This window comes from Thamnophis sirtalis, unplaced genomic scaffold, assembly GCF_051295495.1.
Source record: "Thamnophis sirtalis isolate CommonGarterSnake01/CBP01778 unplaced genomic scaffold, rThaSir2_p1.2 scaffold_13, whole genome shotgun sequence".
NCBI lineage: Eukaryota > Metazoa > Chordata > Lepidosauria > Squamata > Natricidae > Thamnophis > Thamnophis sirtalis.
In genome coordinates this window covers 46,255,615-46,275,190 of record NW_028261393.1, presented here as the reverse complement: position 1 = coordinate 46,275,190, position 19,576 = coordinate 46,255,615, and the positions used below count along the sequence as shown (strand labels likewise).

The 19,576-nt window shown below is 44.8% G+C and overlaps 1 protein-coding gene across 1 annotated transcript; it reads right to left on the bottom strand.

The window, feature by feature from the left end:
• Nucleotides 1–1,995: 1,995 nt before the first annotated feature.
• Nucleotides 1,996–15,436, bottom strand: LOC106547168 (transmembrane protein 47). Its single transcript, XM_014064236.2, has 3 exons — nt 15,103–15,436; nt 2,857–2,997; nt 1,996–2,740 (listed from the first exon to the last, which is right to left on the bottom strand). Exons 1-3 carry the CDS (start codon nt 15,302–15,304, stop codon nt 2,559–2,561), a joined length of 525 nt encoding a protein of 174 aa, XP_013919711.2. The 5' UTR covers nt 15,305–15,436; the 3' UTR covers nt 1,996–2,558.
• Between the last annotated feature and the right edge of the window lie 4,140 nt (nt 15,437–19,576).

Below are 19,576 nucleotides of genomic sequence, written 5' to 3'. Positions count from 1 at the left end.
CGCACAGCACGCGCTGGTGTACCCACCACCTGTGACACTCCAACTGCTTGGCGGAGCATCGCACAGGTGCCATACGCCCCATGCAAATGCGCAAATGCCCCGGTCAGCTCAAATAGAGATGATGAGAGCGGGTGGGCCCTACTGAGCACCGTACCGGAATGGTACCTGGTGCTCCCAGCATGCACTGGTATGCCCGTACCAGGGCGTACCAATGGTATCCCACTACTGGTGCATGCATATCAGAGGTGGTATTTAGCACGTTCTGACCAGTTCTGGAGAAACGGTAGCGGAAATTTTGAGTAGTTCAGAGAACCGGCAAATACCACCTCTGGCTGGCCCTGCCCCCATCTCTTCTCTGCCTCCCAAGTCCCAGCTGATGGGGAGGGAATGAGGATTTTGCAGTATCCTTCCCCTACCACGCCCACTAAGCCACAGAACTTTTAGTAAAAAACATTGAATCCCATCACTGGTGTATATGTGTATTACTATACAGTATTGTGTGTGTGTGTGTGTGTGTGTGTGTGTGTGTGTGTGTGTGTGTGTGTGTATGGAATGGAATGAAGAAAGAAAGAAGGAAGGAAGGAAGGAAGGAAGAAAGAAGAAAAGAAAGAAAGAAAGAAAGAAAGAAAGAAAGAAAGAAAGAAAGGCAGATGATATAGAGCAGTGGTGTCAAATTTGATTTCATTGAGGGCTGCATCAGTGTTGTGTTTGACCTCAGAGGGCCAGGTGTGGCGGCTGGGAGTGATGTCATGGTGGGCGTGGCTATGGTGGGCGTTTGGCACAGACTCAAGATACTTTTTTTTCCCCCTTCTTTCTTTCCACAGTTCTTTACTATAACCACTCTCCTATCTCTTCTACCGGATATTATGGGCAAACATTTATTGCTTTATTCTTCATACTCCACTAAACTTTTTATTTCTAAATTTATGCCCTATAGTTTAATACTCAGTTGCTTTATACTATTGTATTGTTATTATTCAACTAATGATAAAAATACAATAATGTAAATAACATGGCAACACAAGATCTAACAGCAGAGGTAAATTTCCAGGATGGTAAATAGAAACGGCTGTCAATTATAGATTGTTGATTGTAGATTAAATGGACCTACAGTATTTAAATTCTGGCATTACACTGTAGTATTAACATCGGATGTTGCTTGTTTCCTATCCAGTTCAGGCACTTCATTGTAAGCCAGTCCAATCCAGTCTTCCTGCAGCATTCTGCTGGCCCAAAACGGGCCCCGCAGGGGCCCCGCGGGCCTCCATGTGGCCCATTTTCAGCCACCAAAGTGCCTCTGGAGCCTGGGGAGACTGAAAATGGGCCACGCGAGCACTGCGCGTGGCCTCAATGCAGCCCGCTTTTGTCCCGTTCTTTCATATTTCCAGGCTGGCCCCCCATGTGCCGGATTCGGCCCATTGGCCTTGAGTTTGACACCCCTAATATAGAGAGACAGAGAGATGGCTATGTAAACATAGAGATATTGTTAGGTTTCTGTTGTGACTGGGCAGAAACCTCCTGTGAGTTGTTTCGGGATGCACGCAGGAAAAGGACTGACCGACTCACAGGAGAGGATAACGAGCAGCTGTGGCTCGTTGGGATCTCCTCCTGCGGATAAAAGACGGATGGTGCCACACCCTGGTTGCAGAAGTCAACGTTCAATTCCGTTCTGTTTCTGTTCTAGTCAAGCTCTCCGTTTGTGTGCAACCATTGAGAAAAAGCACTTGGATAAGTGACTTGATTTATATAATCCTGTTTTGTATCAGTTTAGGAGTGAGGACTTTTGCCAGAGCATTTATCTGTGTTTATTTTGGGCTCGCAGCCAGCAAGAGCCGGGACTGATAAAAATATTCCTTTGAAGTTCTGTTTGGCTTTCGTTTCTGAATGGGCAAGGTGGGGGTCAGAACAAGTTTCCAGTAGATGCCAATGTCAACTCATAAAGTTGCCAGGTATGTTATATACTGGTCGATGTAGAAGTTATGCAAAATACCCATCTCATTTTTTCCATGGTTTTATTCATCAGTGGCTCATAAACATTTGTATATTTTCGGTGTTTCGGGCTTCTTGGTATGAAGTGGATTTAGCATCAATGCATTTATAGAACCCCTCTCCCCCCATTCACACAACATTGTTCCTTCGTGTTGAAGATCTGCACACAAGACGCCACTCAATAAAAGCTAAACCAAGCTGCTCTTCCACTGTAGGAGCTACCCTCTCATAAATAAAATAAAGACAAAATTTAATACATAGAAGATCAAAGTAAAGAAAAATAATACTTTCTTTTTTTTTAAAAAAAAGGAAAAAAATACACGAGAAATCTTAAAAGCAGGTTATGCCGGAGAGAAGTGCGGTTGGCTGGTAGTGACGAGTCCTGGTGATGCTGGAAGAGTGTCCAGTGGAAGCCTTCAACGTTTTCACCTGGTCAAAATGTCCATCCATAATGTGCTTGAATGTGCCCAGAATTCTCATGAAACCCATCGTCCTTCCTCTTCTCTTGCTCTCTGTTTATTGAAGAGGCTTCCAGATCTGATAATCCAGGGACCTTCTTACAAGTTGTCCTAGTAGTAAGCGTCTTCATAGGCATCAGTTCGTAGGCAGTAAAGGATGGCTGCTCCCAGCATAAAGATGGCCGAACCCCAACCCAACCCATATCCCCAGTTGAACTCATGGTAGCTTCTCAGCGGGCTACTGTCGATGAACTTGATGGGGTAGAGAATTAAGGCACAGATCTGGAGAACCACTAGATCAATGGAACAATAGGAGAAACAAGTTCTGTTAAAACAACTGGCCAAGTTGTCAATATTTACCCAAGGGGGTGGGAGTGGAGGTGGGGGGCTAGAGAATGAGAAGACCTACCTGCTGCAAAGAGAAGAATTGACACTATCCGATAATAGTATTTATAGTTTCCCAGGCACAAGGCTATCAGAGACATGAGGAACGACAGCAGAGTGATGGTGGCAGCTGTCAGGATTAACACCAGGGTGGTGATTTGCCAGTCTGCAAAAGAAAAGGCAGAAGAATAAGAAAAGAAAAGAAAAAAACAAATGAAGAAGAAACTTCAGTCACAGTCAGTATCCATGGTAGGCAAATAATATGCAAATAATATTATATTGGGGATTGGGTCCTTTTGATTTGCTTCTTTAATTCAGAATAGAATGGAATGGAATGGGAGTCGAGTAGAGTCGAATAGAATTCAGAATAGAATACAATAGAATAGAATAGAATTCAGAATAGAACAGAACAGAATAGATAACAGACCTTATAGGAATCCCAATTTGACACCCTCAATTCCTGGCAACTACAATACAATGCAATACAATACAATAGCAGAGTTGGAAGGGACCTTGGAGGTCTTCTAGTCCAACCCACTGCTCAGGCAGGAAACCCTATACCATTTTGGACAAATAGTTATCCAACATCTTCTTAAAGACTTCCAGTGTTGGGGCATTCAGAACTTCTGGAGGCAAGTTGTTCCACTGATTAATTGTCCTAACTGTCAGGAAATTTCTCCTTAGTTCTAGGTTGCTTCTCTCCTTGATTAGTTTCCATCCATTGCTTCTTGTTCTACCCTCAGGTGCTTTGGAGAATAACTTGACCCCCCTCTTCTTTGTGGAAATCCCTGAGATATTGGACCAGTGCTATCATGTCTCCCCTGGTCCTTCTTTTCATTAAACTAGACATACCCAGTTCCTGAAACCGTTCTTCATATGTTTTAGCCTCCAGAGAAACTGTTCCCTTGCGTTTACTTTTATATTCCAGGAAGCTGTTCACTGCCTTTCTTGCAATTGTGCTTTTTGGTACCTCCAGAAATAACATCAGTTTTTCATCCCCCATATTTATTTAATATTTTCTTCTTTAAGAAAGAACTTCAAGGAAATGCTACTTGGGTAGCCCCCCCACCCTTTTAAAAAAATGTTGTTTCAGGTGTATGCTGCCAAATGGCAAGGCTCTAATACAATAAAGCAACTGGGTGCCAGGATCTCTCTTTGTTTTTCCTGGAGAAGATCCTGCCAACATCTCCAGATGCATCTTTAACATACTTAGCATGAAACGCTCCACCACCAGCATTAGGGCCACGCCACAACCACCAGTTTATTCAACTCCCCCATGAGACTGAGAAGACAGCATCTCAGATCTCTTCTTACAAGTTTTGTTTGCTGAGAGATAAAGCTGATCACTTAAAGCCTTTCTCCTAGAACCTACCTTTGAAGACCTTATCAAGGTTCAGAGATTAGGAGATCTCCCTCTGCTTCCAACCACTCCCTTGAATATACCAAATATTATACAATAATACAATAGCAGAGTTGGAAGGGACCTTGGAGGTCTTCTAGTCCACCCCCCTGCCTAGGCAGGAAACCCTACACTATTTCAGACAAATGGCTATCCAACATCTTCTTAAAAACTTCCAGTGTTGGGGCATTCACAACTTCTGGAGGCAAGCTGTTCCACTGATTAATTGTTCTCACTGTCAGGAAATTTCTCCTCAGTTCTAAGTTGCTTCTCTCCTTGATTAGTTTCCACCCATTGCTTCTTATTTTACCCTCAGTGCTTTGGAGAATAGTTTGACTCCCTCTTCTTTGTTGCAGCCCCTGAGATATTGGAACACTGCTATCATATCTCCCCTAATCCTTCTTTTTATCAAACTAGACATACCCAGTTCCTGCAACCGTTCCTCATGTGTTTTAGCCTCCAGTCCCCTAATCATCTTTGTTGCTCTTCTCTGCACTCTTGCCTAGGTGACAGAATCCGAGTCTAAACTGATTCAAATTTGCTGTTTATCCATCATTTCATTCAGACCTTGAACAAGACACCAAACCAGCCTGAGTGCCTCTCGGAACTAGAAGTCAAGAATCTTATACTATCTTCTCTTCTACATATATAAAAACGGCTCTGTGTGTATCCGTTCCAGCATAACACTGGAACGGCTTGAGCAATTTCAACCAAACTTGGTACACAGATGACTTACCCTCTGGAAACAAATACTGTGGGGGTAAGACACCCCTAAAACCCCTGGGGGGACTTGGTCTGTTAAAATACAGCCTGTTGTGCCTTAACATGGCTTCTACTGTACTGCTGTAAAATGGCTTCTACTGTACAGTGTAGTGGAGTTGCAACGGTAATGGCTTCACAGTACTCCACTGTGGGGAAAATCCAACATTAGAAATTATGTTTGGTCCGGACATTTCCCCCCTATTAATAAATACTCGGGCAACATTAACATTAACATCAACTGGTTGTTAATAAAAAGAGAGGAAGGGGGGGAAATGATTCTCCATCAAATATTGTCATGTAAAATTAACCTGTTTAGAATTCCAATCAGCCATTTCCTTTGCATACATAAGGTCGCTAGTGGGGTGAGTTACACAGACACACAAAATGACAGAAAACAACCCTGACTGCTCTTTAGAAGGCCAGATCCTGAAGAGGAAACTCAAATACTTTGGCCACCGAATGAGAAGGAAGGACTCACTGGAGAAGAGCCTCATGCTGGGAACGATTGAGGGCAAAAGAAGAAGGGGACGACAGAGAACGAGGTGGCTGGATGGAGTCACTGAAGTAGTAAGCATGAACTTCAATGGACTCCAGAGGATGGTAGAGGACAGGAAGGCCTAGAGAAACATTGTCCATGGGGTCGCGATGGGTCAGACATGACTTTGCAACTAACAACAACAACAACAACAACAGAATAGAATAGAACAGAACAGATGAGTCCTAGAGGAGATCAACCCTGACTGCTCTTTAGAAGGCCAGATCCTGAAGAGGAACTCGAATACTTTGGCCACCTAATGAGAAGGAAGGACTCCCTGGAGAAGAGCCTGACGCTGGGAAAGATGGAGGGCAAAAGACGAAGGGGATGACAGAGAAGGAGGTGGCTGGATGGAGTCACCAAAGCAGTCGGCGTGAGCTTCAATGGACTCCAGAGGATGGTAGAGGACAGAAAGGGCTGGAGGAACATTGTCCATGGGGTCACGATGGGCCAGACACGACTTTGCAACTAACAACAACAAGGGTAAAATACAAGAGTTATAGGATAAAATACAACAATTTAAAACATAACTATGTCAAATCGAATAAAATGACATAAAATTATATTTCTGCATCACACCAGCAGTCTACCCCAATCAGGTTGAATTATCAGTAAAGCAGAAGGTGGAGGGCAGGATAGCTGCAAATCACATGAACTTTCTAGGTCTGTTTATGAAACTCACAGAGCCCTCTAGAACCGTGCAGCTGAAATTCAGCAGAATGTGTGTGTGTGTGTGTTTTGTTTTTAGAATGGCAGCATTGACTCTTGCAGAGGCTTCCGTTGTGTGACTGAAACAGTCTGGCAGGGGAGGGGGAGCTTACATAAATCAATAAATAAACAGAGGGGAGGAAGGTTGACCAGCCGGCTTCTAAAAGCTTTTCCCAGTTTGCCAGAATATCCAGGCAAAGGAGAGTCGGAATGTGTGGCAAAGGGGTCTTAATGCCAAACTGAGTCACCGAGAAAGAGCGAATGCCCCCCCGGGGGGGGGAATTATTCCAGGTCAACATGTGTGAGGCACCAACGGACCCATCTGGAACGACGATCCCTCTCATGGATGCCCTTCGGAACAAAACGACTGATTTCCCGGCTCTGATCATCAGTCTTTAACTGAAGCCAGATTATGCAAGAAACAGAGCGTTTAAGTTCTGGGAAGGGAAAGACAGGAAAGGAAAGGAGGGAAAGAAGGGGGGGAAGAGAAGGAAAGGAGGAAAGGAAGGAAAGGAAAGGAGGAAAAGAAGGGAGGGGAGGGAAGGAAAGGAAAGGGAAAGGAGCAACGGGAAGGGAAGGAAGGGAGGGAGGGAAGGAAGGAAAGAAAATAAAGGAAAGGAAAGGAGGAAAGGAAGGGAGGGAAGGGAAGGAAAGGAAAGTAAGGAAAGGAAAGGAAAGGAAAGGAGGGAGGGAAGGGAGGGAAGGAAAGAAAGGAAAGGAAGGAAAGGAAAAGAAAGGAAGGAAAGGAAAGGAAGAAAAAGAAAGGAAGGGAAGGAGGAAAGAAAGGGAGGGAAGGGAAGCAGAGGAGAGGAAAGGAAAGGAAGGAAAGGAAGGGAAGGAAAGGAGAAAAGGAAGGGAGGGAAGGAAAGGGAAGGAACGGGAAGGGAAGGAGGAAATGAAAGGAAGAAAAGAAAAGAAGGGAAGGGAAGGAGGAAAGGGAGGGAAAGGAAAGGAGGAAAGGAAAAGAAAGGAAGGAAAAGAAGGGAAGGGAAAAGGAGAAAGGAAAGGAACATGAGGCAGGGGGACTGGGAAGGAAAAGAAAGGGGAGGGGGTAGGATAGGGGAGGGGGAGAGGAGAGGAGAGAATCTGACTATGTTTACAAACTTTCTGTCCTGCACCACTGCCAAACTCTTCCGAATGCCCACTTTTGAAATCAATTAAAACAGGAGCAGGCTGGTCTGAATTGAATGCCTGGTTCTAAGATTTGGAAACAGCTGTCAGCTCTGGGACGGTTATGTGAACATCTCTCCACCATCCCCATTTACTCTGGTCCCAACAGGGCCAAATGACCTGCCTTTAGACTCAGCCCCGGAGAGCTTGCTCCCTTCGGTATTTCTAGTAAGGAAAAGGTTCCCGGGGACGTTTAGACACAGATTTTCTTTTCTTTTCTTTTCAAAAGAAGTGTTGAAAAGTTCCAGGAAAACCTCTGGGTCACCAAAAACGAGCTAGTCTTTCTGTTCCTTCTCAACTGGGGAGTTATAGTCTCGGGGCTCTGCCAACCAACCGAACGCCTGGCTGAACAAGCCACTCACAAAAGCAACCCAAGATTTATAGCGAGGGTCATCGTGGCCAACGATGGAATAAACGAAGAAAACTGCTCCCTGGTTTGCAAGGAGTTTAAAGAACAAGGGGATCTTTTGTCTGAAAGGAGAGGCAGTTAGGTTAGGCAGGCTGGAAAAGACTCCGTCTCAACAGATGCTTCCTGTAAGGGCATGGAAATGGAGAAACCCAAAACTCAATCAGCCTTTACACCTCCTGTTGATTTTAAATTCAAGGTGACCAAATCAAGGACGAAGCAGTTAGACTCCTCAGATTCCTCGCTATCAGTGGCTTTTCCTGTTTCAGCCCCCTTGGCTATTTTTCACTTTCAAACTATTTTCTGCTGGCTCTTTCCTATTCTCAAAGAGGAGGGTTTCAAAAAAGCATCAGCTGTTGATGATGATACCTGGAACAACCGTGACTTTCATGAAAGCCTGGAAACCCTTTATGGACTTTTTGCCGAAAAACCGATAGAAGTGAATTGGTGATTTTTCTTGATTAGAAAGGTCTGTTTATGAAAAGGAAGGAACCATCCTATGTTATATTATGTGAAAATATCTACAGACCCCTCACATCCTGGACATAAATTATTTCAACTTCTACTCTCAAAACGACGCTATAGGGCACTGCACACCAGAACAACTAGACACAAGGACAGTTTTCCCCCCAAATGCCATCACTCTGCTAAACAACTAATTCCCACAACACTGTCAAATTATCTACTAAGATTGTATTACTATAATTCTTCTCTTTCTTCCTAGTACCTATCTCTTTCCTAGTACCTATCTCTTTCAACTTATAACCATGGTACTTGTATCTTTAAAATTTATATTGTTTCATTTGTTTCCTAGTATAATTTGATTGCTTATTAGTAATCTATGACTATCACTAAGTGGGTTCTACCACAAAACCGCGGAGGAGAAAATCGCGGTCGACGAAAGTGCGTATGTGACGTCATCACAGCGCGACAAAGAAGATCGAAAAAGATCGAAAAATGTAAAAATAAAGCTAAAACCTTCCCCTAACCCCCCCAAACTTAACCCTAAACCTAACCCTAAACCTAACCCTTAACCTAACCCTAAACCTAACCCTAAACCTAACCCTTAACGTAACGAAAAACCTAACGCTAACCCTTAACCTAACGCTAAACGTAAGGCTAATGCTCTAACCCTAACCCTTAACCTAACCCTAACCCTAACCCTTAACCTAACCCTTACCTTTATGTGAATCGGCTTGCTGTAATTTAATTTTTATTTCAATTTTTCGATCTTTTTCGTCGCGTTGTGATGACGTCACATACGCGATTTCGTCGACCACGCTTTTGTGGAACGCGCTTTTGACGGGTCACGCACTAACTGTTGTATCTTATGATTCTTGATGAATGTATTCTATTTTTTTTTTTTATGTACACTGAGAGTATATGCACCAAAGACAAATTCCTTGTGTGTCCAATCACACTTGGCCAATAAAGAATTCTATTCTATTCTATTCTATGCTATGCTATGCTATTCTATATCATTTGGAGGGCAAAATACTAATGTCTATGTTTATGGTTGGTGCAAAGTCACTTCTTTAAATATCTTTTTTTCGCCCCTCCTTCTTCTCCTCTCTTTCACTTTTTCTTTTATATTTCTTTTTTCTACTTTTCTTTTTATGCTTCCGAGGTTCTTTTTAAATCTGATGCAAAAATTTCTTTTAAGGCAAAGTATATTAAACAAAACCTGTCATTTACACCTCTCTCTCCCGCCTTCATAGAGGATATCTCTTCCAAGCCATCTTCTCTATGATTTCCTAGTTCCTGAAAATTGGTTTGTGCCCAGATAAAATTGGTATCTATTAAATGACCCGTCTTTCTGAGGTCAGTTTCCTTTGTCACCTTTTGAACTCTAAACTCAGTGCTACTAAGGAGTGTGGTTTTTCTCTCCATTTATATTCTAGTGGCTTGTTCTGTCAGTGTTGGTGGGGGTGGGGCTGTTTAGTGTTGGCTTGTTTAGCAGTTCCTTCATCAGACCAACAATGTTGGCTTGTTTAGCAATTCCTTAGCAAAACCCCAATCAAGGAACTGGCAAACAAGCCAACACTACACAGCCCAAACAAAGAACCTCCAAGACCATTCCCCCCAACACTGACAGAATATCAACTGAGAGCGAACCGCCTTCCTTACTAGCACTGATGATGTTACCTAGTTGGGTAATGAAACGTCTGTAAGAAAACAGCCAAGCTCAGAGAGCACCAAGGACCCCTGAGAGAAACATTATCTAATGGCAGTTGTCTTCGTTCAATAAGAAGTCTTCTGTGCTTCACTCCAAACATCAGAGGAGGCAGCAGAAGATTTGGGAAGCCAAACAGGTGGTCAGCCAATGAACTGCACATGAATGAGTGGGTTTAAGCACAGGGTGGGAATAGGGGCAGTGTAGCCAATCTACACATCTGTTGCTCTCCATCGCAAGCCTAAACAGCCGCCTCCATGCAAGACAAATTGGCACACTGCCCTCACCCTCCTCCCACTTTCAAATTTGCACGCTTGAACGGCGACAAAGAAAGAAAAATAAAAGTTTGCAGCGGGCTCCTGGCTCTGGCCCTCCTGCTTGGACCGTGTGTCTCCTGGTTTTCTTCCAAGAAAGGGGAATTTATAGGCAGGAATGCCAACCCTTGTCCTCTTGTTCAAGATGTTTGCATGTGGGTTTTGGCTCAAGCTTTTACTATGCAAACTTCAACTGGAGAGTTGTTATGGAGACCAAAATCTTGTCGAGGACGATAGGAGTAAACAAGAGCATGTTAGTTAGAGCAAAACGCTCTCTGAATCAGGCTTGACTCTGGCATATGTTGATACAGAAAAACAGAGTTGGAAGGGACCTTGGAGGTCTTCTCATCCAGTGGTCACCAACTGGTAGTCTGTGGGCCACTGCTGGTCTGCAAGAAAATTTTGGTGGTCCCCAGAAAAATTATTTGCATTTTTTTAAATATTCCACTAAATCAGGATCCTCAAACTATGGCCCCTGGGCCAGATACATGCAATGAATATTTGTATTGCTGCAGAGAGTCTCCCCCTTTCGGGGTCTTTTTGTGTGGTTCGGAGGGGGGCAGAAATTCCGACTTGGGGTCTGCTTTAGCCTCCTGGTGGGGGGCTTTGGCGAAGGCTGGATGGAAGCACCGCTGGTGGCAATGAGCCGGAGGGCCTTGTTCCAGTGGGACTGCATCATGGTCTGGAACTGGCTGACCATCTCAGCCTGCTGAGTCTCCAGGTGCTGGTACCTGGCCTTGCACTCCCGCAGGTCTTCCCTCTGCTTGGAAAGCCTATGCTCCTAGTCCTCAGTGAGGTGCTTCTACTGAGCCTCCTTCTCGATCAGATCCAATTTGAGCTGAGCTATTTTGCCAACTCTTTCCCCTGGTGGCTGCTTAGCTCCAACAACTGCTTCCTGTTGGGGCCCTAAGGAGCCCAGGCGGGGAGGCGAGGAGTAGCAGGGAGGGGAGGGGCGAGTAGAGGCTGGCAAGGCGCCCCTTGAAATGAGTGACATAGAGTTGACCACGCCCACCCAGTCACATGACCACATAGCCATTCCCACCCCACTCCAGGGGAAGGATACTATAAAATCCCCATTCCCACCCCACTCTGGGGTCAGCCGGAGGTGGCCTTTGCCGGTTCTCCAAAACTACTCAAAATTTCCGCTACCGGTTCTCCAGAACCTGTCAGAACTTGCTGGATTTCACCCCTGGTTCAAACCTTCTTTAGATGTTTTATTTGATCATCTGGTTTCAGTCTTTTTCCCTGACCTGGGGCAGCAAAGATACAAGTCTAAGCATATTTCCCAAATTAGCCACAATTGCCTGCGTTTGCATAACTATGAGGCATATTTTACGAACCACAATTGCTGGGTTCAAATAATCTCTGAAAACAAAGCCAAACCGGCCCAATGGTGCATGACTGGAATGTCTCCTACCAATTTGGCCCTTGTCTGGGATGAGGCAGAGGGTACAAGGAGGGGGTGAACAGATGCTGCTTTGAAGACCCTTAGAACAGAGAGGCAAAACATTTCTGCTGTGTTTTCCCTGCCCTTCTGTGTCTCCAATTTCTTGGAATTTGTTTTTTTTTAATGTATAAGCAGCTCATTTGGGTCAGAGAAGGAGAAACATTCAGCCTTCCAAGAATCACCATCTTGGAAATGGTTGCAACAGAGGTTTGTTTAACAGCTTGTAAACCAAGAATTCTTTTCCATTCCTGGAAGATCTTTCTCTTTCACTTCAGGTCTCTTTGACTTCTTCAGTGACCAACTAGGAAACAAATAAGCACAACTCGAATTTTCCAAAATCCAGAGAGCTAATTTTTGGAGTGTCTTCTTTTAATTTGTGACTGCATATAGAATTTGGGGGACGCAGTGGCTCAGTGGCTAAGACGCTGAGCTTGTCAATCAGAAAGGGGTTTGTGCGCCGCCCTGAGTCCCGCTGGGAATAGGGCGGCATATAAATAAAATGAACCTTGAAGCTTGAAAGGTCGGCTGTTCGGCAGTTCGAATCCCCAGCGCCACGTAACGGAGTGAGCTCCTGTTACATGTCCCAGCTTCTGCCAACCTAGCAGTTCAAAAGCACATAAAAAATGCAAGTAGAAACATAGGGACCACCTTTGGTGGGAAGGTAACCACGTCCCGTGCGCTTTCAGAGTTGAGTCATGCCAGCCGTATGACCACAGAGACGTCTTCGGACAGCGCTGGCTCTTCGACTTTGAAACGGAAATGAACACCGCCCCTAGAGTCAGGAATGACTAGCACATAAGTATGAGGGGAACGTTTACCTTTACCTTGTAGAATTTTATAATCAAAGAACCCGGATTTTGTTTTTTTAAAATGCTGCAGATTAATACTACTTTTTAAAACAGTGGGGTTATTTCCCCTCTCTTTTCCACACAGCACTTCCATGGGGTGGGAAACCATTGGCCCTGAATGATGGTTAACCAGCAAATCTCAGGAAGTATGGTTAGGGTTAACAAGTGCAAAGAATCAGGTCCTTATCCCAAAAGCCCTGTTGGATAAAACCGAAGATCCACCTCCATCAATCTTGTTTCTTCTATCTAGGAAGCTCTTCAATTGTAAAGGATGTTTTCCCCTTATTCACATCCTGACAAACAGGGTTCAACCATTTCCATCTGCAAAGGTGCCTTTCAGATACAACCAGAAGACCCTCTGTGGGTCACATATAGCGTCCAAACAGCATCTTGTTCCTTGTACAGTCATGGGACATCCACAAACTTTATATAAACAGCATGGCCATTTCACCCGCTCATGATTATCCAGATGTGTTGAGTGACACATCAATGAATCAAGCAGCGATGACTCCACACAAAGACTAAAATATCCCTTTAGCTTTCTGAAGGAGAAAGTCAAGAAGAAGGAATGTTCTTGTCTAGCTTATTGGATTGCCGCCAGGATCAATTAGGAAGGGGAAGTGAAGAAGGCTACACCTCTTTGGAGGAAATATAGGGATTGCATGCAACCTTAAAAAAATAATCAGTGTATATGGAGATTCTCAGTCACCCAGGTCATGGTTGTCCCAAATGTCGTAAAACGGGACACGACTCATTTAACAAACGAATGTCTCACTTAACAACATACATTTTGGGCTCAGTTATGGTCATAAGTCAAGGACTTCCTGTACTAGGATATTTTTCTGACCTTAAAAATGTTGCTCCTGCAGTCAAAAGTGTGGCCATTTCTTGTTTTTTTTTAATTGATTGTACACCACTTGTGGATCTGACCTTAGTATCACTCACTGATCAAACTACAGGCAATTCTCGACTTATAACCATTAATTTAGCCACCATTCGAAGTTACCATGGCAATGTTACCATGGCAATGAAACAAAGTCACCTACAACCAGCCCTTGAATTTACAACCATCACACTTAGGGCTTGGTGGGCCGGGTGAATCTGGGAATCGTGATTTGCAAGCTTGTGGTTTATTATTTGGGACTTGTGAACCTCAGCCACTGTGGTTAAATCATTAAGCTGTGGTTAAGCCAATAATTGTAATCTCCGTTTTCCTAGTCTATCTTGCGTCTTAAATGGGACTCCTGTCCTTATTAAGACGGACTTTCTGGAAGATGGAGATTGTTTTTTATTCCCTCTTGTATCTTACAAGCCCTTTCCCTTGCTCCTTTTCCTTCCCTCAATTGCCTCTTTTATTTTCTTTGTATTTTATATAGCAAAACAAATCAGTTCAGTTTCAGTTCAGTATTTATATGCCGCCCTTCCCCCCCCCCCCAAGGGGACTCAGGGCGGCTCACAACTCAAACCAGGGAAGGGGGATACAGACAAAAAGTTTAAAAAACAAAGCATAACAATGCATAATTTAAAACACAACAGTCATACCATTTGAGACGGGGGTGGGGGGGCAACAGCTCTTTAGCCCCAGGCCTGTCGGAACAGCCAGGTTTTAAGGGCTGCGCGGAAGGCCTGGAGGGTGGTGAGGGTTCGAATCTCCATGGGGGGTTCGTTCCAGAGGGTCGGAGCAGCCACAGAGAAGGCTCTCCTCCGGGTAGTCACCAGTCACCATAAAAATTTAACATGTTAAAAATTTAACGCGGTATTAATACCACCCTATAAAGCCTTAGTAAGACCACACCTAGAATCTTTCATCCAGTTTTGGTCACCAACCTATAGAAAAGAGGTTCAGACTCTAGAAAAAGTGCAGAGAAGAGCAACCAGGATGATTAGGGGACTAGAGGCTAAAGGGTTGAAGGAACCAGGCATGGCTATTCTAGTGAAGAGAAGGACCAGGGGAGACAGGAGAGCAGTCTTCCAATATCTGAGATGCTGCCACAGAGAGGAGGGGGGGCCAAGCTATTTTCCAATCCAAAGCACCTGAAGGCCAGATAAGGAATCATGGATGGAAGCTGATCAAGGAGAGATTCAACCTGGAAATAAGGAGGAACTTTCTGACATTGAGAACAATCCACCCATGGAACAGAAGTTGTCTTTGAAGTTCATCATTGGAAGCTTTCAAGAAGAGACTGGACTGCCATCTGTCAGCAATAGTGTAGGGTCCCTTTCTTTTGGGGAGGGGGGTTGGACTAGATGACCTATAAGGTCCCTTCCAACTTTGTTAATCTGTAACACTTAGTAAAATCAGGAAGACCCTTAAAAAGCCATCAAAGTTAACCAGTTGGAAGTTTGATACATCACGCTCTGGCATGGCTTAGTTACATTCAACCTTAAATGAACAAGCCAGCGCTTCCCACGATCCGGATTTCGGGGCCCGCAATCCTCCCAGCATCAGCCTCCCACCCTACCCCCCCACCCCAATCTTCCCGCCTCGGGATCCCGGACCCGCGCTTACCACTTCCAAAAGTGGAGAAGCATTGCCAGCCGCCCAGGAGCTGCCGACACTCCTTCCAAAGGGAGAGAGAGTAGCGTTCCGACGTGACCCAGGCTGGGCTCAGCAGCGCAGCCACATCCAGAGCCAGCGCCAGGAAGGCGCAGAGCAGCGCGATCAGCTTGAAGGGGCGCACCGTCAAACCCCTCTCCTCGGCCGCCGACATCCTGGCCCGGAGCACCCCGGACAACCGCGGGATAGAAGGAAAAGAAGAAGGAAGAACCGACGGGGGTGGGTGGGAGGGAAACGCGAGGAGAAAGCCGAGAAGCGCTTCGCTTTTTGCGCGCTTCCAGCGGTGGAGTTGGCCAAAGGGACGCGCGCGGCAGCCGGCGAGGCGAGGGTCCCGCCCGCCCCGAGGTCCGCCCCCTCCAGCCCCCTTGGAGGACGGCCGTCGGATCCTAGAGACCCCCCTCCTCCCCTGAGCCCGACTGGGGAGAACCCGCCGACGGGTGTGGTTGGCTTTAAGAGCCGAGGAGGGGGGCGAAAATCTGGACCAGCTTCGGCACAGAGGGGTAAGGGGTAGCTCTGCGCCCCCCCGTCCCATCCTGGGCTTCTGAGCTCGGTTGGTTTTAGCCAAGGGGTTAGAATAGCTCTGGATCCTGATGTGTGTCTCTGCACGCGTTTGTTTTTAGGATGTCTTGTGTTTGTTTATCGCTGGCTTGGCAATCTTGAAAGTTGGAGTGACCGGACCTAAGGAGATGGAGGGTTTAAGGCTCCGTGGACCACTCCTCATGGCCAACTTATCATGGCCAACTGGCCACTAACTTGTTGCAGCGGGAAGAAAGTTACACTAATATCAAAGAAATAGTGGGATAGAATCCTTAAAAATCACACTTGGCCAATAAAGACTTCTCTTCTCAAGAAAAGATGCCAAAGGAGGGACAGAATGAGATGGGTAATGGCAAAAATAATTAGAATTGTCAAATTGTCCCATGGTGAGTTGGCGGTAGCAAGTTGGCTTTGGCAAGTTGTCCTATTCCCCCAGTTGATCCTGGAACACTCTTGGTGATTTTGGGTGAGCTCCGTTTCCTCCCTCCCTTCCTCGCCCTCCCTTTTTATGCCCAACCAACCTCACAGGGCTGTTACAATACAATACAATACAATACAATACAATACAATACAATACAATACAATACAATACAATACAATACAATACAATACAATACAATACAATACAATACAATACAATACAATACAATACAATAGCAGAGTTGGAAGGGGCCTTGGAGGTCTTCTAGTTCAACTCCCTGCCTAGGCAGGAAACCCTATACCAGTGTTTCTCAACCTTGGCAACTTGAAGATGTCCAGACTTCAACTCCCAGAATTCCCCAGCCAGCGAATGCTGGCTGGGGAATTCTGGAAGTTGAAGTCCGGACATCTTCAAGTTGCCAAGGTTGAGAAACACTGCCCTATACCATTTTGGACAAATGGCGATCCAACATCTTCTTAAAGCCTTCCAGTGTTGTTGAGGAGAGGGACTCCTTTCTGGAGTTTCCCAGGGAAAAGTGGAATATCAATGCTTTAAAGGAATGAATGGAAGTAAAGAGGTGGAATATAAGCGATTTAAATAAACAAATGGGTAAATGTAAAGAGGTGGAATAGAAATGTGTGAAATCAAGGCATAAACGAATGTAAAGAATTGGAATATGAATGCTTTAAGCAAATGAATAAAAAGGTGGAATATGAATAGTTTAAACAAATGAACACAGAGGTGGAATATCAATGCTTCCAAGGAATAAATGAATAATATAAGCAATAGCACTTAGATTTATATACCGCTTCATAGTGCTTTTACAGCCCTTTTACAGGGTAAATTATAAATGCTTTAAATAAACAAGTCAGCCTTATTGCATTTATTTTGACATTACTGTCTTGTGGGAATGGAGGCCACTAAAAACGATAAAAACAGTAGAGGTTAAAGGACAACAAAATATACCGCACAGGCTCTAGTGCTGCAATTAAAATTAAATTGTGTTCAAAATAAAACACACAGGGAGATTCGAAACCACCGTCTGGTTGGCTAATGTGGGAACTTTTGGTCTGTGGTCTAATTCAGCTCCCCCGTTGTTACATTCTTCTGTTGTCTAGTGGTGATAAAGAGTTTACCCGCGGAAGACATGACCTGAATGAGAAAAAGCAGGACAGAATAAGATGGAATAATATTTCTGAGCGAGGAGGCCCTTCGAACAGGACTTCAGCCCGGATATCCAGACTCAAAAAAATATCGCAGAATGAGCTGGATCGCCTTTCCGAATGCACAAGAACACTTATCCTTTCTTGGAAAACCATCCCATCCAAGCTAAAAAACATGGGATGACATTTAGGTAACTTGATTGCAAAGTGGTTTTAAAAAAGGGATACAGTGTGCTTTTAAACTCTGTCTGTTCCAATGAATACAGATGCATGCATTAAAATGAAAACAACAGATATTTCCCTCCCCAAAGCTCGTATTCATATCGTACTTCTTGATAGCTCATTTTTCTTTCTTCATATCTTTGGACTATAACCATGTTGCTTGTATCTTTCAATTTATATTGTTTTATTTGTTTCCTAATATGATTTGATAGCTTATTAGTAAGACTGTCACTAAGTGTTGTATCTTTTATTCTTGATGAATGTATTTTATTCCCCTTAATGTACACGGAGAGCATATGCACCAAAGACAAATTCCTTGGGTGTCCAATCGCACTTAAAAAATTCTATTCAATTCTACCGTTTCCCTGAAAACAAGACCTCTCCGGATAATAAACCGAATTGGGCTTTCAAGCACATGCGCTAAAATAAGCCCTCCCCCGAAAATATTGCAACACAGCAGCAGCCATGAGGTGACCACGCTCACCGCCTCCTGAACCTCAAAAATAGTAAGACCACCCCAAAAATAAGGCCAAGCACTTATTTCGGGGGTCAAAAGAAAATAAGACCCTGCCTTGTTTTTGTGGGGACACAGTATTCTATTCTCTTGTGCGTGGATGACAAACTTACCTCCACTAGGCCAATAAGATCCCATAGATTAGGCCTCCTCCGAATTCCATCAGCCGGTCAATGTCGACTGGCAACTACCCGGAGGAGAGCCTTCTCGGTGGCTGCTCCGACCCTCTGGAACGAACTCCCCGTGGAGATTCGTACCCTCACCACCCTCCAGACCTTCCGCATAGCCTTAAAAACCTGGCTGTCCCGACAGGCCTGGGGCTAAAGACTTCAACCCCACCCGAATAGTATGACTGTTGCGCTTTTTAATGATGTATTGTCTTCATGTGTATAACTTGTTTTGTTTTTCCCTCCCCCTGAATTGTGAGCCGCCCTGAGTCCCCTCAGGGAAAAGGGCGGCATATAAATAAAGTCAAAATCCAAATCCAAACTTGATTCAAACTTTCAAAGTTTTAAAAACTTTTTTTTTAAAGGGCCAATAAAGATGCGATTAAAGGGTCCACGGATCCTGTGGCTTGCGCACCCCACTTTCTCTGACATTCAGAAATGACAGGTGTTAAGCTCAGCTTTGTATCACGAGGCAGGAATGCACCCTTTTGTCCCAACCCGGTGCTTTATGCTTGTGAATCACATTTCCCTCCACCTCCCCGGGAGTTTATAAATAGGCCGGCCAGCTGCCAGGGAGCCATGAACTCAGATAATGCTGCTGTAAACATTATCCAGGAAGGACCGAGGAAACAGAATGGAATTCGAAAGTCTCTCGGAGGACCCCGCCCAGCCGATGCCAATGGCATGTGTGGGGACAGACTTCCTCCTCTGCTCGTGCTAACAGAACAACTTGTTGGCCAAAAAAGGTGCCATTCAGTCCGATGGTTCCAGCAAAGGCAGGAATAGCACATTCAATTGTTTGCATTTTTGTCGACGCATACAAGAAGGGGCACCGGGAGGTTAAAGAGAAGGGAGGCTTTGCTCAGAGGGAAATCAACTCGGCAGTAAATGGGATACGTTCAACTCATGAATTTGAAACAGAAGTATATTTTTCCTGTTCCGTTGCATTTTTGCAGGATGGCTTGTGGCTTATTGTAAACACCGCTGCAATGGAGTTAGCCCCCCCACCCCAAAGATATATTCCAGAGCATTTTTAGAGTTTAGGGGCCTGTGCAAATTGAGCCAGTTGATTTTTTAGCCTACAGCTAGAGCTGAGAATATAAGAACACGGGTAGTCATTGACTGCAAGGCAATCAAACTGGTCAGTACTAGAGGAGATCAACCCTGACTGCTCCTGGCCAGATCCTGAAGATGAAACTCAAATACTTTGGCCACCTAATGAGAAGGAAGGACTCACTCAAGAAGAGCCTGATGCTGGTAAGGATTGAGGGAAAAAGAAGACGAAGGGGACAGCAGAGAATGAGGTGGCTGGATGGAGTCACTGAAGTAGTAGTAGGTGTGAGCTTCAATGGACTCCAGAGGATGGTAGAGAATAGGAAGGCCTGGAGGAACTTTGTCCATG